Source organism: Anas platyrhynchos, chromosome 1, assembly GCF_047663525.1.
Source record: "Anas platyrhynchos isolate ZD024472 breed Pekin duck chromosome 1, IASCAAS_PekinDuck_T2T, whole genome shotgun sequence".
Classification (NCBI taxonomy): Eukaryota; Metazoa; Chordata; class Aves; order Anseriformes; family Anatidae; genus Anas; species Anas platyrhynchos.
The window spans coordinates 115,724,672-115,749,977 of NC_092587.1; the positions used below are offsets into that span (position 1 = coordinate 115,724,672).

The 25,306-nt window shown below is 37.5% G+C and overlaps 1 protein-coding gene across 2 annotated transcripts in view; it reads left to right on the forward strand.

Annotated features, from left to right (window-relative positions):
* SMS (spermine synthase) overlaps positions 1-18,386 on the forward strand; it is a 44,291-nt gene extending 25,905 nt beyond the window's left edge. For both annotated transcript variants that reach the window (XM_027449066.3, XM_021279001.4), the window contains 7 exons: positions 675-850; positions 2,678-2,832; positions 3,756-3,845; positions 4,886-5,000; positions 5,537-5,616; positions 14,904-15,019; positions 17,988-18,386. In XM_027449066.3, the coding sequence (XP_027304867.1) occupies positions 675-850; positions 2,678-2,832; positions 3,756-3,845; positions 4,886-5,000; positions 5,537-5,616; positions 14,904-15,019; positions 17,988-18,018 (763 nt within the window). In that variant the 3' untranslated portion in view covers positions 18,019-18,386. The remainder of the gene's footprint in view (positions 1-674; positions 851-2,677; positions 2,833-3,755; positions 3,846-4,885; positions 5,001-5,536; positions 5,617-14,903; positions 15,020-17,987) is intronic.
* Positions 18,387-25,306: the final 6,920 nt, after the last annotated feature.

The window sequence follows — 25,306 nt, forward strand, 5'->3', positions numbered from 1 at the left end:
TACTGATTTGAATCATACTTGTATTGGAATTAAAAAGAAAAAACAAAACAGCCTTCTTGCCCAGGTGCTTAAACCACATTAAAAAAGTATTGCAAGCTATCAGTTTAGATTTTACATATGTGGATATCAAGGATTGTGCCTAAATACTGCAAACGTGGCTCAGTTTGAAGCACTGTAGTAGTTCACTTCTGTGTATGCATATGTGTTTAAAATATCTCTCAGTACAACTTTAGAAGGGTGAGACTCACTAATTTCAAAGAAATAGCATTCTTAGCTGAACAGAAGGTGGGAAGATGTTTTGTCATTGTTTTTTGTCATAAAAACAATTTTTGTATTGTATCAATTACTAGTCGTGAACTAATTATTCTGCAGAAGCTACTGTGTTAGGTAAATCCCTTCTCTTAGGGTAGAGGTACGCTCATATGCACATTGTGAACTTTGTTGTACATAAAGAATGACCACTGATACTTCATCGGTGCATTAGCAAGTATGTATATTCAACGTCTCATAGATTTCTTAAATTCCTTGAGCATTTGATCTTATAAATCCTCATTTACTCTGTAAATACTTTCTATTTATTAAGCATAGTCCACAGGTTGTTAACAAGAAATAGAAAAAATAAACTTTATCAAATGTTTAGTAATTCCTCCTTTTCCTTCTTATTTTTTTTCCAGATTGCCAGCCATTTTGAGAGGAGGTGCCATTGATAGGTATTGGCCCACAGCTGATGGACGCTTGGTGGAGTATGACATAGATGAAGTTGTTTATGATGAAGATTCACCTTTTCAGAATATTAAGATTCTACATTCAAAACAGTTTGGGAATATTCTTATCCTCAGTGGGGATGTTAGTAAGTACTGTCTCACTGGGGGGTCTTTGGCGTGAACTAATCAGAAATGTTTTCTCTGTTGCTTTGTCACAGTTTTAACAGATTACTAAGGGTCATGGTAATGATATATGAAGCTCCATATATGCATGTACATCTCTGCATTTAAATCAGAAATACTGACCAGACGTAAAATCCAGAGTACAAACAAGATTTTTTTCTTTTTCCAAAGTTCCTTTCTTGCTCTGGAAAGTAGTACAGGAGAATTAAAGTTAGTGTGTTCTCTACCACAGCGTGCTAACCCCTTCATTCATTTGATCTTTTACCTGTCTGTTGCAAGAGCAGCCTCTTGAGCAACCTCTCTTTGACAATAAACCAAACTACATTATCAGTCTTCAAAACACAGTGGAATTCTCAAGCAGCATCCAGAAGTGGAAACTGGTGGTGGTGGTGGGGATAATCCTGCTGCTCTTTTCTATCTGTGATGATGGAATTACCTCCTCAGTGAAATCAGCCATAACAGCTGTATCTTAACTCATTTAGCTGCTATGTTGTTGAACAACTTCTGCCTCTGTCTTCTCCAAAATACTCAGTTGAACTCTCAGTTAATAATAAAAGGTGACCCAACCTTTATGGGTGGTTCTTTATGTGTAGTACTTTGCTGACCTATGTATGATTGAAGGTGAACCTTGGAGAACATGTGTTACTGTTCTTGTAAACTGTGTAAGGATGCTATTTACTAGAAAACCTAGATGTAAAGGAATATGTTTTGTAAAGCCCCTTAATGTTTACGTTGAAAAGTACTGACTGAGGTAGATGGGGTTGTTGCTGTCTGAGGTTAGGATAGCTAATTTTGAGGCTAATAGCAGAGTAATTAAGAATTTTGCCTGTAGCTTTTTGAAATCACCAGAAATACCTCTAAGCATTCAATTTAGCTTTCTGCAGCTGTCAAGGGGACTTACGGAATTCTGTGCAGATGGCAGCTGTGAGTGTTAATACTTAAGTCATCAGCAAAGTATTCTCTAATTCAGTTAGTATTGTATCTGAATTGTCAAATTAGGTATCCAATACTTCTGGCCAGAAATTTTCATCTGAGCTTCATATGGAAATGAGGTTTTGTTTGAACACTGTCACAGCATGCCTCATAAAAAGGGACCTACGCCATTACTTATTTACCTTCCACAGGATTTGAAAATATTGCTCTATGTTATTCTTTTACTGTGCAATTAAGTGCTGATTGGCAGGCATAATATTAGGGTATGCTTTGTGCAGCAGCACATCATTGCTTTGTAGCTCAGACCTGTTATTACAGCTGAAGAAAGTTATTGCCTGGTCTGAAGCTAATGGCAAACAAGTCATCAGAAGTCATGCTTCGGGGCCCTTCAGCAGTTAGGTATTAATGGTCCTGCTTATGCTTCTGTGCAGGGATCCACAGGGGTGCATCTAGGTTGGTCTTTTTAGTTGGGGTCCAGAGTGTGCTTCCAAAAGTCTCCTGATTGTCCCTTGCTGCACTACTCTGAGGTAAAAATTCATGGAAGTGTGTCAAGCGTGGACATCGAGTCTTAAGTACCAACTGTTCTGCTCTGCTAATGTGCTTCTCTTGGCACATAGTATGTGCTAACGCGGATGTAGCCATTGTTGGGTTTTCATTGAGAACTGCAGAAATCCTGTATGGGATGCTTTCATTAGCTCTGGTAAATCACAGCCCTCCTTAGTACCTGACCTGTGTCTCGGAGAGCTGGGTTGTTTTTGTAGATGCTCTTGGTCTGTATGATATCACCTGTGGATTAATGAGAAGAATTAAAGATGCTTTTGTCCAACTCTTTTTCTCTTTCTCTTTCTTCCATTCAGATCTGGCAGAGAGTGACCTGGCATATACCCAAGCCATAATGGGCAGTGGAAAGGAAAACTATGCTGGCAAAGAAGTGCTAATCCTAGGAGGTGGTGATGGGGGTATACTATATGAGATAGTCAAACTGAAGCCAAAGATGGTTACTATGGTAGAGATATCCTTTGACAAATGACTGATTGTTCATTTCAACATTGTGCATTCTGCATTTTCTCTGACGTCTTAGTGTTAAGCACAACTATCAGGTTCTAATTTGCATGAGGAGATAGGGTTTAAATTGAAATTTATATTTTGTGTGCTTGGATAAGCCAATGACTACATCTTTTTGTATCTGTCGTGTGCTTTCAACTTCCCAACCAATACAATAATTATTGTGTAGCACTTTACACAGGACTGTGAAGGAACACTTCTCTCATCAGTCTGTGATGTTTTGTTACCACAGAAGATGAGTCCATCAAGTCAGTGGCTTTTCCTTTGTGTTTTTTTTTCTTATTTTTTTATAAAAAAAAATTCTTAGAAGCAAATCAAGTTAACAATAGGAATGTCATTGCTTGGTGAATTGTATTGTTGGTAGTATTACCAACTCTTTCCCTATCTTACAAATACTGATATAAATCAGGTATTTAACATTCTGTAGTTGAAATAGTTTGTAACATAAACCACTGTTAGCCATTTGAAATGTTGATCATCCTAGGTTTTGGGTTCCCCTTGCTAGAAACAAAAATGGTGGTTTTGAAAATGTAGTCCTAATCTACTTTTAGCTTTATGTTTTTTTGTTGTTGTTTTGTTTTTGTTTTTTTAATATGCTGTCCTATTGTTCAAATTTCAAACATGGACAGTAATAGTAACCTACAATGCCAGAAATACTGTTTAAAAAAAAAACAACAAAAAAACACACATCTCGAACCTTTAACTGAACTGGGGACAAATAACTAAGTTTGGCTACTGTGATGTGTAGCTAAAATTTACATATTATTATCCCTTTGTAAATTTCACCTTTTTGAGAATTTCTTTCTGAAGAAAAGGGAACTGTTACCCGTGTTATTTCTGGAATGTAGAATGCCTTAACTGTCTTCAAACATTGACCAAATGGTGATTGACGGGTGTAAAAAATACATGCGTAAAACATGCGGAGATGTCTTAGACAATCTGAAAGGAGAATGCTATCAGGTAATTTTTACTTCGCTTTCATCGAAAGTAATACTTCAAATGTAATTACCTCTGGGTTGGAAGTCTCGTGTGGGAAAGTTTTTTTTTTTTTTTTTTTTTTTGAGGAGAAGCCTTTTGATTTTTTTTTCTTAATTTTGGGAAGGATTTGTTTCCATTTGTAATGATAGTTGTAAACTTTAGTTGCTGTCAGTGGGGTTTGTTTTGGAAGTATACATTAGCTTCAAAATACTTTTAAGTTTCCACTTTTAAAATAATTATTTATATCCCGTAAGGAATATGAAATATGAGAATATTTGTTGCCATAACTTAACAAATGAAGAGGAAATAACAGTAAGGATGAAGTGTTAAACATAAATTCTTTAAATTGATAAAAAGGAGAAGAAATGTGTATTGTTAGGCTTCTTGCCGCTACTGAGAATATCTGAATTGGTAATACATTTTTTAAACATTGTTTTTAATTTGCAGACAAAATTTATTACCATTACATTCCTAGTGTACTAATAAATAGATAAATGCATGCAGCCCTGTGGTTAAGGATTTTACGTGTAAGATCTCACAGAGCTTTCAAACTGGCACAGGTGTGATCTGACATGTTTATTGGTAGCCCTTTTCCATTTTCATCACTGTGCCTTGAAGTTTTTGTAAATACTAGTTTACAGGTGTGAGTTTAAAAATGCTTGTAGAAAGTTAACAGAGAACTCACATGCTACTTTGCATGAGTCAGTGGCCCTTCATACAAATACCTCATTTTACTGGTGTGTTGGGAGACTGAAATGTCACTGTTTGTCAGAACAGTGGTCACCCAACAGTCAGAGCTAGGAAATTCAGTCCTGTGGTGCCTTGCACTTCTCACAATTCCAGTAGCTGTTTGTTTTCTTTATATGATGTGAAAAGTTGAAAATGGAGCCTGAAGTTAAATCCATGTTTCATATTGTACTTTTTTTTTTCCCTGCTTGGTCCATGTGAATCCGTGTTTGTTCCTTTTACCTGGTCAGTTCTAGGGTATTTTGAGGACTAAATACAATACTTCATTCTTTTAGGTTCTAATTGAAGACTGTATTCCCGTACTGAAGAGGTATGCCAAAGAAGGAAGGATGTTTGATTATGTAATTAATGATCTGACAGCTGTTCCAATCTCCACATCTCCAGAAGAAGGTTAATTTTCTAATTTATTTTCCTAAACTTCTAAGTATTTTCTCCATTTTCCTACTGCATAATAATTGGCAATTTGCATAAAAAGTACTTTGATTCTTGTCTTTTTTAATAGTAATCTGAGGAGCAGTGAACGACAATAACACATTTGTTCCTTTTGAATTTTTTAAGTATTAGAAAAAATTAACAATAGCATAGAATGTTTTTAAACTGTGCACTTACATGAACTTGTGTAACTCTTGGGGAGTTTACATTCCAGTAGCCCATCCTCCCCAACCCTCCAAGTTAATTAAAATTTTAATTAAAACAAAACAAAATTTAGGGAAATTATTCTCAAGAAAACCAGAGAATACTTGATTCCAGCATCATTACCATTGTGTATGGGGTGGGGTTTGATTGTTTTTCTTTTCATGGTGTTTTTTCTATGTTTTTTAAAACTGTAGGGTAGCTACTCTTTTGAAATGGTGGACATGTTGCAAGTCTTGACTGCGTAACAGTAAACAAGCCAGTGATGTTTTTTAATCATACTCTATACGCAGATTCCACGTGGGAATTCTTGCGGTTGATTCTTGACCTCTCAATGAAGGTCCTAAAGCAAGATGGAAAATATTTCACACAGGTATGATATCTGAATGTAAAGTATTGCTGTATATGTATTGCAATCAGGTACTTTAAAAAAGAAAAAGAAAAAAGCTAACTTAAAATCTAATAGCAAGCTGTTTTTTTTCCTTTTAATAATTTGTTTGGGATTTTTGCATGGGGGCCTTTCCAAACTAACCTTTCTTTTTTCATTTTCAACTGAAATTGTAAAGTATCTGTCTTTGAACTTAAAAACATAATTTCAAGAATCAGCAAGGCATACTTCATAATATTTTAGTTGTAAGCAGTTCTCAGAAAAGCAGAACACGTGTACTTCATAAAGATAGATGTGGTTTTTAAGCTAGTATCTTCAGTAGTATAGTGTAAGACATGAAAATCTGTGTCATTCATAAAGGTGTAAGAATTTCCCATAGGTACAATGGGACGAGAAGATGAGTCAGTTGAGAGTAATTACTCTCTTCTTGCTTACTATTCACTTCTAATGCAAATCACTGATTTGACTTCTGGGAAGCAGATTTTGTTTTAATCCACTTGTTATAATGGTTGGTGTTTTATGAAATGTTTTATACAGTTCAAAGTTTTTTTGTGTATCAAGTTTCTAATCCAATTCCATTTAAATATAATTTAAAACTTATACTTGCTACAGTATAGCCACCTCAGGTATAATGTAATTGTGGTAAAGCTTTCCTCTGAAGATATTTTCTATATGTAATTCTGAATATAGAGTGCCACAAAGCTGTGAGCAATTGTACAGAAACATGACAAGACCCAGCAGACGGATGACTGAAATGCCTCTGAAGCCGTATTTCTTTTGTGTCATGCCCATACTTTAACTAGTCTTCTGATGCGTGTAGCATCTAAGTGCAGCATTTTGAAATATCTCGTTAAGCTCTGAAATAACTCTGCTAAAATTATGCATTTGAACACTCATTTAATATTCCAGTCAGAGCTAGCTTTCGGAGGTGTGCAGAAGAATTGGTTTGCTCTTAAATTGGATGGGTTCTTGAGAAGTTTGAGTTACAGAACGAGGGGTGTTCTTTTGGTAACTTTACCGTGGTGCTTAATTTTGAAATGCAGTGGTTTTGTGGGCAAGGTAAATTATCTTGTGGTTGAAATGAGATACAGCTAAAACAGTCCTATCATGCTGTAAATCTTAGTGGCTTTTTTATTCTGTTAATAGTGGAAATACTCTGGACGGGTGTTGGCATTGAAAAGAGACTACATCTTTTAGACAGACCAAGCACTTGTGGTGCAGTGTTGCTACCTGTGACATATACAGTGAAACTGTTTTATTTCTTTATACATACGTCTTTAGTAGTGGATATGAAAATGGGTGTCTGTGGACTGCTATCTGTCAGATTTTGCAGAAGGACTCCTGGAGGAAGCTTATGCTGGAGTGATGGCCATGCTGCAGCCAGGGACCATGGAGGTAGTTTTTCTGCATCAAGGTGAAACCAGTAGAGGTTGGGACTGGTGCAGCCTTGGCTGGGCTAGACTGAGTGAGGCTGTGGGCAGAAGTTCAGACATGACTGATACTGACTTTAGTAGCCAACCACAGTGACACACGGAGAACATTGATGGGTTAGTTGTTATATTACAGGCATTTTTAGCTCCTTGTATGTTGTCTATTTAAGTTACTTTTGTTCCAACTGTTAACTTCCAGGATGCCTGTCCTAGGTAGTAGGCTGCATTTTACTGCTGAAGAAATCAGAAGCCTGTTGAGGAAGCTGTGTTTTTAAAACCCAAGACCTTGTGTGTCATTCCCCCACCTGCTTTCTTGAAGTGCTTGTTGGTTCTGTAAAACAGAAAATATGTTTAATATCATCAAGAAAAGTGACTAAGGGAATGTCCACCTAATTGTTACGGCCTGACCTTCACTGTGAGGAGGAGATGCCTGATAGGAAACATGCTGGAAAAGTCATTGTCTTACTGCTTACTGGCAAGTAGCTATGGTTCCTTTTTCTGTCTTGGCATTATGTTGTACTACCATTTGGATCTTGTCCTCTGTAGCCTGTCTTCTGACAGTTGTGCTTACAGAGGTTACCTTGTGTATCTCGTTAGAATGTTATTTATTTCAGTGCTCAAGAAATCCTATATCCAAAAGGACAACGCTGTTCATAAATTGACAGACTCGAGTATTGTGTTGCTGCCTGACTCTCTTAAATACCACTGCTAGCAAAAATAAATGGAAATGCTCATCACCTGTTCATTGAGCTGTGAACAAGTTTTGGAAAATGTTACCTTTCAAGCACATAAACTGATTTTGGGGTGTTTTACAGCAGATGACAAGAAGGTGTGTTTATGCTATCAGAAGGAGCAAACCACTGCAGGTATCACTCAAGAAAGCTATCAACAGGCAGAGTCTAGACATGTCTAACTACAGTGCTCTCCAGTCCACAAGTGCAGGCTGAAAAACAGTCTTCAGAATAGCTGGGGATGTTTGGGAAATGAAAACAATTGGTAGTAGGTTGGTAACATGGAAGCAATACAAGTAATATTGCAGGCTATAACTGCTAGAAGAAAATAGTTGTGCACTTTAGCCGTAGCTTTCTGTTCCCATTCAGTAATACTTTCCTCTAGAGTTCTGTGGACTGTTTGCAGTGTAAGTGAGAATTGAGTCTTTTGTTTAGGCCCTGTGATGTAGCTCTGAACTTCCAGATTTTTTTCCTGTTTTTTAATTGTTAAAATTTGATAATTTCATATGCATTAACTAGAAAAAATACTAATATACAAATAATTACTTAATGGTATTTTTGATTGACTTAAAATCCCAAATTCATCAGCGTTTGCACAGTGCACAAAAATACCTGGTTTTTACTTAATTGCATTGTGCAGATGGTGTGATGGCTTCTCTTTTCATCTGCAGATGACAAAATGGATGGTGCCATTGCTGTGCTCACTGGCTGTGAGTCTTCTGCAGAGTTTATTCAATAAAGAAAATTGGCAGGCTAATTTGATTTTGGTTAGATGTTGCAGGTCTTAATGCAGACAGTGTATTTTTTGCATGGTATGTGCATTATCAACAAACAAAAAAATTTGAGTAAATCTGCTGATGTTGACAGCTTCCTCTCATCCATATCATTTCCTCTAATTGAGACCAAAGTGCATTAAGAATGGGGCATGGACCCTGACCTCAGAGCTGAGAAGTGCTCCCGGACCCAGAATTTGCAGTTACCTGTTCAGTGTTTGTATGCAGAGGCAAAAAAAATTTAAATTTTTCCTTTTTTTTTTTAACATTTTTTACAAAATTTTTGCATTTTTACAAAAGCCTGCAAAAATTTTGAGGGATGCTCTGGTAATTCGAGGAGTGTGTCAGATTGGAGTTCTGAAAACAACAGTTACCGAAACATGATGTTACACAGTGTGGAGAAAATTGAGAAGACTTAATTTTAAGTACTTTTTTTTTTTTAAACTTTGGCAGAGGTTGATCTCAACAACTGTATAAAGGAGAAGTGGGATTTAAAAGTTCAGGTGTGGAGCTGTTTTTATTTTCAGCTACTTATTTCTGAGCAGGACACAGTTGGTGTTTCCATATGCTTGGCAATCAGCAGTGCAATACAGCAGTGTTCATGCACACTGTTTTTTGAGATTATTGAAATAAAGTTAGTTGCAGCTTTTTTTTTCTTTTATCCACATACTATTCTAACACATACAACCTGGGATGCCATGCTGATCCTCAAAGCAGTCTCCCAGTGGTAATTCAGAAAATCCTTTCACCACTAGGTGGAGACTGGTAACTAACATTGTCTAACACTTTATTAAGACTTACAGAGAGACCGTAGCTGTGGAAAGGCTTTTCAGATTATTTATTTGTATTCCTAGGGGATGCAAGAACAGATGTGTCCAATTTTAGGATGTAGGAGGCTCTTTTTAGCTTGTTTCTGCTCTGGAGAGGTAGAAAGTACAATTTATGGATTGCATTCTCTGTTGCTATAAGTCTGTGCTTAAATATGTTGGTGAAAAATGCCTGTGTAATTGTTGTACGCATCTGCCAATAGTAATAACAATGAGAGCACTTGTGCGGATAGTTGCCTTGCTTTTTAACCATGTCATCCACCTTAGGAGTCTTGCAGTCTGTGTAGGACCCAGGTTTTCCAGTGTACAAAGAGTCAGAGACCTTAACCTACAGAACTTGTAGCCCTGTGTCTGCATATAGACTTAATCCCACTACACTGATGCCTAAAAATCTCATGGCTTGCTACATTTCTGTTTTTCCTTCTCCTTCCGAAGCTCATGCTTCGAAGTATTCAGTGATCTAATACGGGTCTGTGAAGCCCTCGGCATTGTCTTCTCCAAGGGAAGCAAGTTCTCAAACTGCAGAAGGGAGAGAAGTCTGAGTCAGTGAGTGTATCAGAACTCGGTGTATCCCAAGGTCCAGTTTCATCCCTGCTGGACCTTCCCAGTGTCTTGTTTTTGAACGCATACATTTTGATGCTGTTACACCTTCTAAAAGCCAGTGTAACTTCTAGGTTGCCCAGGTGATTTCCTAACTTCCGTGAAATACCTACTTGTAAATACTAGTGTGTATGTTTTTTTGCTGAACCATCACTAATCCTATGCCCTCCGCATAGCACTCCAGGATTGTCCAGCCACTGTGACGCTGTGCTCTGCAAGGTGCTGAGACTGACTGTGAGTTGTCAATATGTGCCAGTGGAGTATACGTGGCTATGGAAATGCCTTTTTCTGTGCTAAATTTTTGCTCTGCTGATCTAATCCTTTGAGGTTGAGCAAGCTATCATTTTCTGCCTGTTTAAGAAGTGGAACCTTTAAAAATACCTCTGTATGGGAATTTACTCCTTCCTCTTCTGGGTTGTCTCTGCCAGACGAGGTGGAAATGTTCTCAGACCACTCACAGGTTTCATTCGAGCAAACAGCACTTACCACCGGTGCGAGAGATCAGATTTCCCCCACACGCCCAGTCACTCGCCAAGCTGTCGCACCTTGGGTCACTCTCTAACACAGTGTGGCCCTGCCCTCTGAGTGTGCGGACCATGGTTATGTTGCTCCATAGTTAAAATCCTTTTTTGGCTCCTGTGTGGGTTTTCTAATTATCACTTCCAAAGAGGGAGCAGGGTTCTCTGGTCTGAAACATGAAAGGAGACTGGAGGAACATGTACATGTCTCTGTGTGCGCCTGTGTGATTTCTTGGCAGTTTGGAAGTTTTTAAGGGGCAGGCTTTTCCTTGGGTTACTGAGAGTTTGGTTTTAAACTAATTGATCACTTGGTCAGTGGAGATACCTGCAGTCAGGTTTGCCTCTGTTATCTCTTTAAAAGCTGTCCCTGTTATCCAAAACTCGAGCCTAGGTTTGATGCTAGGACTTCAGTGCTCCATGTATCTCCTTGCTTCTTAGTCACTTTGAAGTGAGGAAGGAAAGAAACCTTGGCCATGTCCAGATCCATCCTTTGAAATTACAAAATAAAAATAGAAAACCATGTTAAATTAAAAGTAAAAATTAACCTTCTCTAGTGCACTGTGGCAGACAAAATTTCCAGTAACAATGGCATGTAGGGTAAGGTACATAAAAATGGTGTCAAAGAAATGGACAGGTATGGAGAGAGGGACCCTTCCATCTGTTTTCAAATCACTGGTTTACTGTCCAAGGTCAGAGGAAGCATAGTGGCCTAGATTGAGCTGAACTAGTTGATGAACACATCCCCTTTACAGGTAACATTTTAAAGTTAACCGGAATTAATAGGGCTAATTACTTTATTTTAAGGAATAGTTTTTAATTGTCTGCCCAGCACTGTATTTGTTATTTAAATTGTTTTGTGTTGTGTTGTAGAAACTCAAACTAAAACCATTGTGCTCCAGAATTTATACCTTGTGAAAGCGAAGAATAATTGGTGTTGGGAGACAGACACGAGCTGTCATAATGTGTACAAGCATCGAGCAGACTCTGAATGCAAAGACTGTGAAACAGTTCAGGGAATCATCAGTCATGAGCAAGTTAATGAGATCCGTTAATCTCAATGTTGAAAACTACCTCAAATACATCAGTGTCAAAGGGATACTTGTTAAGGATTAAAAAAATAAAAAGGCAACACCACTTGCATTCTCACATTTCTCCTCCGTCAAATTGTTTGATACGGGGGGGAAAAAAAAATAAAATTAACCAGGGGGGCAGGGAGTGGAATTTGGTAGTTTTTTTTTTTCTTTTTCTGTATGTTGAAAATGGAATGAACAATGTGGGAGGGAAAAGGCTGAATTTTGCTGATCTCCCTTTAAAAAAAAAGAATAGTCAGGGACTCATCAGTTTTGAATTTTATTAAACGCTGGTCAGTATTAGCTATTACTTGAGTGTATAGTGGCTGTTTAGAACATTAAATTAATTGGTCTACCATTTAACTATTTTTGTTAGGCGGGGAACTTTGTGGATTATCTGACTTACCTGACTGATCACTATGTTGCATTCTGGGCATGGTTCCCTGTGTCATATTTTAGTGATGCAAGACCATCTAAATGTGATCTACTGATCTTAAAACTGTAGTCTTAGTTGAAAGATGTTAATAAAAAGTGTTAATAATGGTGATCTTTTTTGATACTTTTTCTCATTACTGAAATAAGTTAATCGAAGTTTTATAGACTTTTTTTTTTAATTTCTATAGCTTTTTGTTGAGTTAAATTTGAATAATTACAAAAAAAACCACCTGACTCTGCAGAGTTACATTGTCCTGTGGTGTGTATTCTGAAAGATAAAGGTATCTTTAACTTTATGTAAGATCTTGATGAGGAGATTGGGAATCTGGGAATTGGGTTTGAAAAAGTAAAAACTGCTTATTGGCAAGTTTCATTGTTCCTGTAATTTGTTTGTCATGCTGTTTGTAGTGATTTGTCTGATGCTGAAGAAGGGAGAAAGGATGAAATACTGAAACAGCAGGCTGAGAAACTGAGTATAGATACTTATATCTCATTGTGTATCCTATTAAACTTCCTCCGTAATGGTGGTATGCTCCATAAATTACCTAGCAGTGGTTTCTATTTATGACTCAAATTGCACACACAGGTTGTTTTTTTTTTCCTTTCTTTTCCATTCAGTCTGGTGTTGAAACAAAATTATATGTTTGTAAAGGGAGGCTGAACAAAATAACTGCTGCAGTCCCCTGGATAATAATAGGTTACTAAATCAGCGTTTCAGTAGTCTGTTGTGCTTTGAGCAGTTGTGCTGAGTTAGTGCTCAAATCTTACCTTTTTACAAATCTCTTCTGTTCTCTGAAACGTTATGGAAATCATTAAACCTGTCCAAAACCAAGTGTTTTAAAGCAGGCCATCTTCCTTTAACAAATAACCACGTGGCACGTCATGCCCATAATTATGGTCAAAATTGGAATTAAATGCGTGTTTTATGCAAGTTATTTTTTTTAAAAAAGAGAACTTGCAAGAACATAATTAAAAGACACTATGCATAGTATATATTTTTAATTTTACGTTTTCTTTTTCCACTTGTGAAAATTTGAGCATGCTGAAAAAAAATCCAGAGGAAGAACAGTGAGATAAAGTGTCTTTCCATTTATTCTGGAAGTATGAAAGTTTAAATACATCATAGTGAAAAATAATACTGCAAGCAAAGAAGTAGAAAAAACAGCTTAAATCCCAAAGTCAGAATGTGCATTGCATGCTTTGCTTCTGGTTATTATCTGATGTTGTTATATGTAAAAAAAAAAAAAACAGTGTTGATGGGAGCTGTTTAGGCATATTGGTTTTAATAAGATCTTGGCTTGTTTCAGCCTCTGCCTCATTTGTAAGAGCACGTGTGTTTGTTCAACAAACTTATGTGAATTGCTCACTTCACGAAAATTAATTTCAGTTGTGTTTGTGTGCACTTAATTATTTTAGGACCATTTCTAAACATCTGTGAGCACTGAGAAACAGAAGTTAAAAAAAAATGCAGATTTCTTAAATAAAGACTGGTCTCTTGGAGCTAAGTTTTGCTGTGTGTTAGCAGAGTGACTTAGGCATGTGAGGTGCAAGCATTTTGGAAGTGTTGAATTAATCCTTTGTTCCTGGGATCCTCATAGAACTAGACCTTCGTTTCGAGTTACAGGTCTAGAAATACTGAATAAGCTGTGTCTGTAAGAGAAACAAAGTTGTCATATATATGTGTGTGTTTAAATATTCTGTTCATATGTTCAGCCAACTTTCAGTGAATCATAATGCTTAAATAATAATTCTCTCTGCTATGTGCTCTTGAATTAGTAGGCTCAAGTACAGATTCTAGTACTTGGTGTTGGAGGGGAGGCAAGAAACTTGATGAAGATTTTTAATAAAACGTGCATGACTGTTGTATTTCTTTGCCTAATGTGTGTTTGTTCAGTCTGTTGGTGTTCTGTGGGCTCACTCTTAGCTCTAAATCTTCAGCAACATTATGGATATGGATAATCACACCTCTGATTAAATGAGAGCTTTTTCTGTATCAGCATCACAGGTGTATGTTGTCATGACTTGCTTGTTAACACTTAGCCTCAGTCAAGTTTGTGCTTGTAACCAGGAGATCTTTTTTTCTGTTCCTTGCCATTTGTAGTCATTGAGATGTGTTTGTATTCCAAGAACTATTTGATTTGTTTACGTAATGTTTATTTGGCTGTCTGGGAAGGAATGCTGTGAGTTCGGTGTGTCTGATATTTCATAGTTGCACCATTAGAGAAAATCATGTAAGCGCTAATTTTTGTTTTGGTCAGAAAAAGATAATACTAACATTTTCTTACATGAGATACTACATGGTTCCAAGAAAAAAAAAAAAGATAGCAAGTGGTTCTATTTCAGAAGTGATATACAGCAGCTCAAGACAGCGTGACCTACAGCCACAGAACTTCTGCACAATTTGATTTGTTTTGTCATACTGCTCTTTGGAATAATTGGTTTAAAATGAATAGATTATGGGATTCTATACTGCCTTTTAATGTTTTAAAACCTACGCAATGTTAAATAATTGAGAAAATCTGGATGTTGTAATACTGTTTACGGATACATGTAAGCGATCACAAAGAAAGTAGTTATTGGGTAGATGTTAAAGGTAAACAACACATGGTGGTCTACTTTAACTGAAAGTGCTAATGTAATGGTTGCTTCTGCTAGTGAGAATATAGATAATCCCCTCTATATTTATTCTTTCTTGCAAAGTTACAAATTGTTGTTTGCTGCATGCAGAATGAAGACGAAATGTTCAATATTCATTTTAAATATTAAATGTTAAGAACTGTGTGTGTCTGGTTTTGAAGTATATGGGAGCCTTACATTGATGTCAGCATACATATTCATCTGCAATTTTGCTGCTTTTATTATAACCAGGACTTTTCTTTTTTCTTTAGGGAAACTGTATCAATCTGACCGATGCCTTGACTCTGTATGAAGAACAGCTTAGCAGGCTTTATTGTCCTGTGGAGTTTTCAAAAGAGATTGTGTGTGTTCCCTCCTACATGGAATTGTATCCTTAAAGACTGAAAAAGGGTAGAGAGTGTTTTAATAAATTGAGCAAGCTTAGACTTCTTGGAGGTAAAGAATTTGAATGCAAGAAAACACTTCTAACTTAAACACTATTAATATAGTTTATTTGCTATGAAAAAGCTGCAGTTTTATTTTTGAAGATTGTTGCAGAAATTATATTTTAAAGATGCCATAAATTCACAGGTAGAGAAATGATCAGCACCTTTCAAGAGCAAGCTATGTTTTTCATGTTTTGGAGTGTTGCTGAGTAGTTGCTTATGCAGTATAGAGTAAACTGTATGATGAGGGTAATGGTGCACAGGAGTTCTGATGAGACTGTGTTGTTTTGTTTTGGTTTCCCCCACAAAACCAAAACAAAATGACAACACCTATCTCTTCCTCTCTCTTCCACAGTTCCCTGCAAAACCCTTAATAAACTGACATCATACATATGTCTCAAAGTAGATCTTAATAGAAAAAAAATGGATTCCTAACAAACATTATTAATTAATGATATTGAAAAAGTATTCCAAGTGGTGGGAGGGAGGTATACACATTTCTCTGCAACATTCTCATTCCTAAAAATAACTCTTCAGAACTTCTTCATTTTGTGGGTGATGGGCAACCTATACAAGGAGCTGGAAGTTACAGCTTCAAGCCATGAGCTCCAAAGGGGCATTTTGATCTGCCCTCTTGTGTTTCAATTTGCTTTGGGTCTTGTGATCTCCCAGAAAATACTTCTGTGGAGTAATGCCTGCTGTGGCTGTCCATTTTGTAATACAAGAAGTCTTTCCAGGATCTGGTTATCCATAATATATTAAGTCAGTGAAACTCTGACACAGCCTTTCTTCTGTTTCATGTGTTCATTTTGCCTTCCTTCTCTGTCTAAGGTCTCAATACTGTTTAATACCATAGCTTGCTGTTCTGGATACCATACTGACTATAACAAGCTCCTGTTTCTCATTATTTTCATGTCTGCAGCGAAACTCAGATTTGATCTTAACATTTTCAAGACAAAAAGGAAACAGTGAAATAAACTATATATGAAGATACTTACCCATGTAATTTACAACCAGATAAATTGTTTAAGATCCTTTTGCCTTCACAACTGCAGGCCTTAAATATGCAAAGTGCCTGTAAATGAATTAAGTAGAAAATTGTACTTCTTTCCTTTGAAAAATGCACTTATTTCTAGTATGTAAGCTCACAGACAAGAAATATTTTTATCAGAAAAAATTAAAACTAACCATTAAATAGGTATAACAGAGCTTGAAAGTGAACAGTTCTTAGAGAAATGAGGCAAGCTCTTTTAGTTTGCTTTTTTTGACTAAATTAAGAACGTGATGATATAGTGGTGTAGATACAAGAATATTTAAAAAGTAATTTAATGACTTCAGATTAACCCAAAGGAAGATACATATTTAAAAAAAATATATATATATATATATGTATATAATACACCTTCTTAACTCTGACTATAAATTTGGTTTTGGACTTCTGATATCCCTTTATCTGCATTTTGAGTACAAGTTATCACCTTTTTTGAAACGTAGATTTTGAAACAGAAAGTATGAATCTCAATAGAAGATTATACCTACGTGATATTTCACGGATGACGGAGATGTGGTTGCTTACGGTAGAATTACTAGAACCAATTAAAAAATAAGGGTTTTATTTCTTTCTTCAGAAAGTCACTTATGTGATGTTCATTTAGTGCCTGAAATCTCTTGAGCAATTGTATGAGTCTTTTGACTTATGCAAATGCTTATTTTCATAATCTGACCAAAAATGCTAAAGCAATCTTATCATATTTTATAGTTGCTTGTTTTCCCTACTTCCAGAATAGTAGCTGTGTGTAACAGCTGCTTGAAATTCTGGTATTTACTCATGTTGCTTTGGGGTTCATCTGAAATTCAAGTAGCTATTGACATAAAAGTCAACTCTCTGTTTTAAGGAAAGCGTATTTGTCCCTGAGGTCTCCATCAGGACACTACGATGAACATGCAGGTTCCCATCTGAAGCATGTGTGACCTCATTGTGTAAACAGAGGAGCATATATCTTTATGTGAGTCTATATTGGTTATGCTAAATTTTAAATTCCAGAAATCTGTGACTAACTGCAGGCAGCAGTTGCCATAGCTCTAAAAAAGGTGATGTCCATGTCTCATCTTCCTGTCTGCTCCTTTGAAGCTGCTGGAATTAGGTACCTGCGGAAGGTCCATATGCTAGTGGAGGAGTAGCAAAGAGAGTAGTCATACAGCTGCTAGGTGCTCCGTGGTGTTTGCTTCTAGCTCAGTCTGGGTGACAAAGTTCTGCTTTTTGAAAAGTATTTGGGCACCTGAAGCCAACACCATAGAAGCTTACAGAGGAAAAACCGAGCCAAAATTTAGATTCATCTGTTAAGTGAGCATTCAGCAGAACCCCTGTTGAGGCAGTCAAGATCCAGTAGACAGTTAAATGATTGCCCAGTAAGATACTTGGACACCTAGTGTTCAGCTACTGAACATCTCAGTATTACTCGTGTGTCTGATCTTGTCGGTGTTAGGGCCTCACAAATCTGTCAGCTGGATGTCACTTTCCTATTCAAGATTGCTATCAAGTAAATGAGGAAGAGGTATCCCAGTTTGGTGAACTCCTGATTGAAGAGCTGCAGTTTTAATTGTTCTTCCTGAAGTAATTCTGTAGTTTGTTCAGCCGTTGCAATGCAAAATGTACAGCCTGAAAATCTGCAGCAGGGATGAGGAAACATGGGTTTGCAAAGGGTTTCTATTTCAGTGGAAATGGGGTCCTCTTTTAAACTGGTGAGCAAAAAAGAGGATCCAGAGAGATTTCACTTGAGATTTTTGCCTAACCCATCTTTATGACCTATGAGAAGTTTTCAGAATTAAAATATAAGTGGAAAAGAATTACTTCCACTTTAACTATGTACTACATACTTTTTTTTTTCCTTGACTGCTCGTTTTCTCCAGGTGGGTATTCTACACTATTTGGAAGAAATAAACTGAAGTCTGAACATCAAGATTATTCAAGATTATCCTAAATGTACATGCTGCATGGAGCATATAGGCCTGCCACGTGCTGCATATTGGCATCTTGAACCTTTAAATTATATGCTGTAGATGATCCTGAAACTTAGTCATGCTATTGATTGTGAATTCTTTAAATGTTTTTTATTATTATTTTAATTTAAAAGCAAATGGAAAATGTATATTTTGATGAGCTAGGGTGTTATTTTTGAAAGTCAACTTACAGATGAGTAAGCAGCAAAACTATGTGGCTGCTGAATGCACTGAACCTTTAGAATGTGATCCTTTTTAGTTTTTGTAGTTCTTCACAAACTGATTAAAAAAGACATCTTGAGCATTTCATCCCTGAGGGTGGTCCATGGAGTTTTTGTTTGTTTGATTGTTTTTCACCAGATACTTCTTTAATTGATGGTACTTTTCAAGGATTTTTTTTTTCTTTCATACTTAAAATTGAACACTGCAGTGCTTCCATATACAGAAGATGGGCGTAACATTAAAAAAAAAAAAAGTGGGGGTGGAGGAAAAACAAAAACAACTTCTGAAAGGATACCCCAAATCCTTCACTGCAAAGGGAAGAAAACTAATTTTAAATTTTATTTACTGTAGTTTCATTCATTCATGATATTTCTGTAATCTCTTCCATAGGAGAAAAGAGTCTTTGACCGTTCACCTCATGGACATCTTTAGCTGCTACCCTATCAATTACTTAAATTTTGAGATTTTGATGTGGATTTAACAGTAGTTTATAGAGGTACTTTGAACTCTTACAGCACGGTAATTAAAGCTGGGTTCTCATAAGCACTAGGTTCTTGAAGAAGGAAAGGTTGCTTAACAGGGAGGAGAAATGTGGATATGGTATAGATTCACGTGCACCAGTATTTCTTGAATGTTTTGGGGCAAATAGGTATACTTCAGTAGTGTATGGCCTGGTTGTATTGGTCTAGACCAAACATGTTATGAGAGGCTCTTGCTGAATTACCACTTGCAATTTAATTATCAGTGGAAGCTAGGTTACACGGTAGTTTTGTTCTGAAAGAGAAAACATTTTTCTTAAACTGTTTAACATGTTGTCTGAAAAGCTATATTTTTGTAAGAATGTGCTTATGTACTGACTAAAACATTGTTTTAACATTTAAAAGATTTCACATCAGAGGAGGTAGAGAAGGATATAACCATTCTGTACGCATCTGTACATTACCAAGGTAGAATAAAAAGTGCACTATCCCAAAGCACTCTAATCCTGAACTACAATGATGTTTTTTTTTTCCCTTCAACACTTAGTCTTCACATTTTCTTTGTTTTGTTGTAGAGAGTTGATTTATTTTTCCTCCCACAAAACTAAAATACTAGTGTTAATGAAAAAACAAAATTCACTACTAAGATCTGTATTCCTAAATCATACATAAAGAAGAGTTTTATGTGTCCCACATGTATAAACTGTTGATGAATTTTCAGTAATCCATACAGAATTTGAGTGATACTGGAAAACTTGTAAAAATTTGCCCTTCATTTGGAGTATAATTGTATAATTATTTTTGTATGTACAGTTGTGCTGTTAAACTGCTTTTAGTTTGGAGAGTCAAAGAGAAACGTTCTTCCCTCTTCTTCCCTCTTAATGGCTTGAAGTGATTCCTGTTAGTGCTGATTCCTTGATACACATGGGACACAGTTCTTCCATGGCCTAAGGCCCGTGTATCCCTGTGTACTCCCAAAGAGCAAAGCCTCCTTCTGAACAGGGCAGAGAAAAGTGTCTTGCATTTCCCTAAAAGTTTTAACTCTATTGTATCCATCCCAGAAAATACCTTGATATTACTGCCTATGATCAAATAGTAACCCATCATTTATGATACAGGACCACAATTGGTATATTTTACAGGTGCAAACAAACGCAGATGTCTTATGAGCAGTTACTTGTACCCTTAACTTTGCAAGCATGAATATTCCTGTTGATCCTTAGTGTGATAATGGTGTAGGTGGTATTAAGCACACAGGCATTCATAAGACGGGGCTTACAGCATATGTTTTCCTGAGTGAGCTTGATAGATCTAGAAGTCAGTCACAACACATGGGGGTGGTTGTTTTTAGCAAAGAAACTTGTGAACTGGAAGATGACTTAATACTCTGCTGGCTTGCTGTACCAAGGCTGGCACTTCAGCATAGATGCTGCCTGAACACAGAGCTGCTGGGCGTACAAGGACGTTCTGTAATCTGGAATGACCAGGGGACCTGAATTAAGTGTTGGCAGAGGCAGCAGTGCTTGCAAACCTTTCTTTTTCAACCGATACAGTATAAAAAGAGGCTTGGAGTATTCTTTTGTTTGTTTGTGTAAACTTTTTAATGTAGGATTTTAAAAGTAATAGAAGTAGTATAAAGCAATTCAGCAAACCCTGAACATTATATATATTTTTTATTTTTTTAAGATGCTGAATTAATTCTGAACAAGTACGTACACACTGTCAGTCTATTTATTTGTCGCTGTAGTGTTTTTTTGTTTTTTTTTTTTTTTTAAGGAAAACAAATTGCTTTGTGTTCAAGTTTTCAAATGCAAACTGCAATAGCTGATCAGTTTTCCATGTTTAAGGCCAGTTAGAAAACAGCTCTATGATTGCTGCACCTATGTATGCAAACATTTCCAAGATATAGTTAACATTAGGGTTTTCTTGATTATTCTTTGCACTAAATGCTGCTTCCACCTAGAAATGTGATTTAAATATTTTAAAATCGATTGATAGTATTTGTGCAAAGAGAAGACCTTCTGGCGTTGTATCTACTGCATCAGTGCAGCGCATGTGTTAAAATAAAGGTACACTGTTATTCCTTGTGTGTGAATTCTTAAATACATCGTGGATTCCATGTTAAAATGGCGGAGTTAATGGGTATGGTGCTTCCCACTGTACCTCCTTTTCTTCTCCATTTGTCACCTAACAAACATAAAGGTTCTTACTGGTCCTTTTATTGAGTATCTTTTCTGTCTCTCACAGACTAATAAATTAATTTTCCACATAATACATGTTCAGATAAGATTCTCTGTAGTGTGCACAGTGTTGTTTGCAGTGGGGGAGATCACTTGAGACTTCAGTAATCTTTGCCTAGAATAACTTAATTTTATTGTGGAATACTGTAGATGTGAATTCTTCGGAGGTCTGTAATATGCTCCCTAGTTTTTCTACTGAAGTGGCAAGTTGGCTTTGGGTAGCAGCTTGGTGTATTGTGTGGCACAAAGCAAAGACAGGTTGGTAAGAAAGGAGATGTGAGGAATGGTGCAAGCTTTGGAATGGAAGATTAGGAAGGGAGAGAAGAGCATGAACACGATGGGCAAATTGAAGTTACTCTGGGATGTGATTCAAAAAGATTAATAATGCCAGACAAAGTGACTTCAAATAAAGATTGTAGAGAAATACGCATAAATTCCAGGTAACTAGGAAGGAGAAATGTTTACATCTGCCTTAAGTACAGCAGTACCAAATAGCTTGGTAGTTAGGAAAAAGGGGAAGAAGTAACTTTTTAAGAAAAAGCCTCACGTACAGACTTTGAGAATAGGATAAAGAGTCATTTTAGGGTGCCTACATGTACAACAGGGAAGATGGTTAGGTGTCTCTTGCTTTTTTATTTTTACCATTTAAGGTTTGAGGTGTTGACAGCTCGCTAGAAGGAATAAGGCGTTGGGACAAGTGAGAGGGAGAAGAGCACTCGGTTTCTAATTTTAATGTAAGAATAGGAGATGCCATATGATGTTGCCTGAGGGTAATAGGAAGAGGTTGACAAACTTTACCTACAGAGGAAAAAAAGGGTGGTTGAATTGTTAAAGAAATGCTGAAGGAGCAAGGGAGAGAAGTAGCAGCAAAGTAACCGAGTGCAGGAGTGATTAATAGCACAGCGATATGGGGGTGTCTTTTTGAAACGTGGAACAGTTAATCTTTGCTTTAGGATTTCAGTGAACTTGAGCTTCAAAGAAAGAAATGGTGAAAGTAGAAAGGGAGGAAAAAGAGCGAAATGTGCTTCGTAATTGGAAGCATAAGAAGTATGCCTGTGCAGTGTTGCAGAAGCGGTTATGTCAAGAGAAGAAAGGATGCAGGAGCAAGAGCAGTTAAGATGGTTGGGGCAACGAGTGAGAAGGAGGAACCAGAAACAGGACAGGACGAGATATGTCTGGGGGCTGCGGAGCACGTGTGCAAGTTGCACTGCCTAGAGTATCATCTGTAGGTATCAGAGAAAGAAGAGAGATTTGAAATGTGGAATGTGGGTTATTTTTTTTAATTATTATTTTTAATGTATGTTTCTACTAAGGAACGATTACAAGATAGCTCCTAAGTACTGTGGGAGAAAGAGAATAATACTGCTGGAAATGGAGTGGTGATCAAAAGGAAACAACTCAGAAAAAGGGAGCATTCAGCATAGACTGAGCAAACAAATACAAAATTAATGAAGCTTGGAGGAAAGGGAACTGTGGGATGTAACTGTGTCATGGGTTGTCGTCATGGGTGTGGGAGGTAGAAGCTTACCAGTGGCATCTCCGCTGACTTAGCTTTGGAGTTGGAAAAACCAATCTGAACCAGTAAGGTTATGAAAAGAAAACAAACAATAAAAAAACACTGCTACCACAATTAAAGGGTTTTTCTTCTAACCTCACTGTATGTTATTTGAAATGATAATAGGTTTAATGACCTCAGTAACAAATCAACGACAGATTGTGCCATGTTGCCTGTGGAGCACTATTAGTACGGTTTACTTTGAAAGACCCAAAGACAAAAGTATTTTATTGATGTATAATAGAAGCATCTTAGTGTCTGAGTAATCTTTGTGTGTACAAAGATAAGCATCAGTGGGATTTTAAAACAATAGCCATAGGAGATGAGACTAACAAAGCTGAGTATATAAAGCTCAGTTTCGCTTCTGGTAGCTGCTAATGTTATCTAATGTTTCCCTGTTTAACTTTATTCTTCAGTTAATAATCAAAACTGCTGTTAATGCTTGTTTTATATGTATATATATTCCATGCCTCGTCCAAATTTTGTTCTCAGCTTTACATCCTGTGAAATTACTTCCAAATGATTGTCTTCTCTTGTAATGCCTATGTATTTTTGATGATGTATTTTTGACAGCCACTGGTTAGTTATTTGGGTTGAAAGGAGGACTGCAGATGAATTTTTCAGGCAACAAGTTTTTGATGGTTCATTTAAAAAAAAAAAAAGTGAAGACTGAGAGTAATTAAAGAAATGTGTTAACTTCTATTTTTAAAAGGATAACATCCTTTTTGAAGTTTTTACCTGTGATTAAAAAAAAAAAAAAACCTGCTACCTTTAAAATGTTCTTATTATATACATAACAGTTAAATACTAGGGAAAGGGAAGATATCTGCTCATTCTGTAGTTGGATTTGAGACAGTCCTGTGCCTTAAAAAGTTATCCTTAAAATACACCTCAAGTCTACTTTTTTTCTGATCTTGTCCTACGTAGTGCAGTCCTTTGTGCCTTTACATGGTAACATCTCTGGCTATGTGAAAAGAAGAAAGGGCTGAGCGCGCTTAAGACTGCAGTCAAGATTAAGCAGTGCTAAAGAAAGCAGAGCCAATCTGGCTCCAACATGCTGCCTCATAAGCAGAATAAATGAAATGACAAACACAGAATGGGTAGCTTGTGGCCATGCAGCTAATGTGCGACTACAGCTAGCAGGTGCTGCTGCATCCAGCACCAGCAATGGCTGCTGATCTGCTGGCCGTGAGCTTCGGGGACACTTGCCATGCTAACTGTCTGTCTCATCTGGGGCTTTGCCTCAGCAGCTACATCAGCTCAGGGAAGACATCCACGTTTCCTGGAGAGCTGATGATGGTAATGCACATGCAGCACGATCCTGTGCTGCTGTTGTATGTGCTTTTCTGTTGTTCAGACACCGTATGGAGTGTAGGCCAGGAACTGCTGAAGGTGCCTCAGAAGCAGAAGGCTGACCCCCGCTAGGCCCTAATCGTAGCGTGCACAGGAGGTGGGGGCTAGCAGGTGGAGGACTGCAGTGCACTCGGATACCAAGCAACTTGCTCATCCTCACACCTACACTGACTATCAACACTCCAGGCTGTCACTTGCACTTCTGATAGTGCCAACCAGCGGGTGGCAGCACCACATCCCCGCACCCCCCTTTCAGGATCCATACCACTTCTGACAGAAAGCAGTCTGACTAGAGGTGCCGTGCTGCTGGCGTAGAGCCCTGATTGTACGTGAGGTGTGGGGAGCTTGCCTCTGAGTGCGACCCAAAGCCACCAGCATGTAGAAGGGGTTGTCACTGTGCTTGTCCGTCCCTAGCCTGTGTGCATGCAGACCACGTGCTTTGCTTGCTGTGGGTGCTGTTTGCATTGTGTTTGGGCAGCAAGACCAGAGTACCCCAGGAGCACTTGGTAAATTGGACTACCACAACTTTCAGGTGCTGTGCTCACCCAGAAGCCTCCCTTCTAGGTGCTGGGTGGATTGCATGGGTACAGGGGACGGTCTTCAAGGTAGGTAGAGGAAGAGAGAATGTCATTAAAATTGAAGAGCCAACCATTTTTAAGGTGCTGGACCCGTGAAAATACTGACTTCTGGAAACTTAATTTGTCATCATGGAATTAGATGCAGCTCAAGAGGACAAACGAAGAGTTGAACTGCTGCCAATTCCTTTTATAGATTGTGTATCTTTATTCCATGGGTCGTGCTGTAACTATTGTAAGAGCTTGACCATGAGATGGACTCAACTGGGTTTGCTGAGGCTGAGAAGTACAGTCCTTGTTCCCATGAGTCTCTGAGCTCTTTCTAGTTGTGCTGCAAATGCACGGGAATGTGCAGAGATGTTTGAAAATTTACTTGGCCAGAACTTCTCAAAAGTATTTCAGACTTTTTTGACTGAAATTTCTATTATTTTTTTTTTTCTAAAATGTACTCGACCCGCTTTCCTCGAGGCTATGGCTCATGTGAAGGGGTTGCTGCGAAGGCATTACTTTGGTAGCTGTGCTCTGTGAATGGTCCCAGCCGTTTTCTCTCCGCTCTTCATTCTCACCCTGCATTAGCTCCTCTTCTGTGAGACTTGCAGCACTTCTTTAGATTAGAAAATGAGCCAGAAGAGACATTATAGGGAGATTGGGATCTCACTTCAGCTGCTCTGCTGAAATGAAAGGATGAAAAATCAATCTGTGTTAGAAGTAAACCTCTCTGGTTCATCGTGTTGCCAGACAAACACTTGTGCTGACAGACCTGTGTGCTGTGCAGGCGTGGGAACTGGTGATGGGGGTGGGTGGA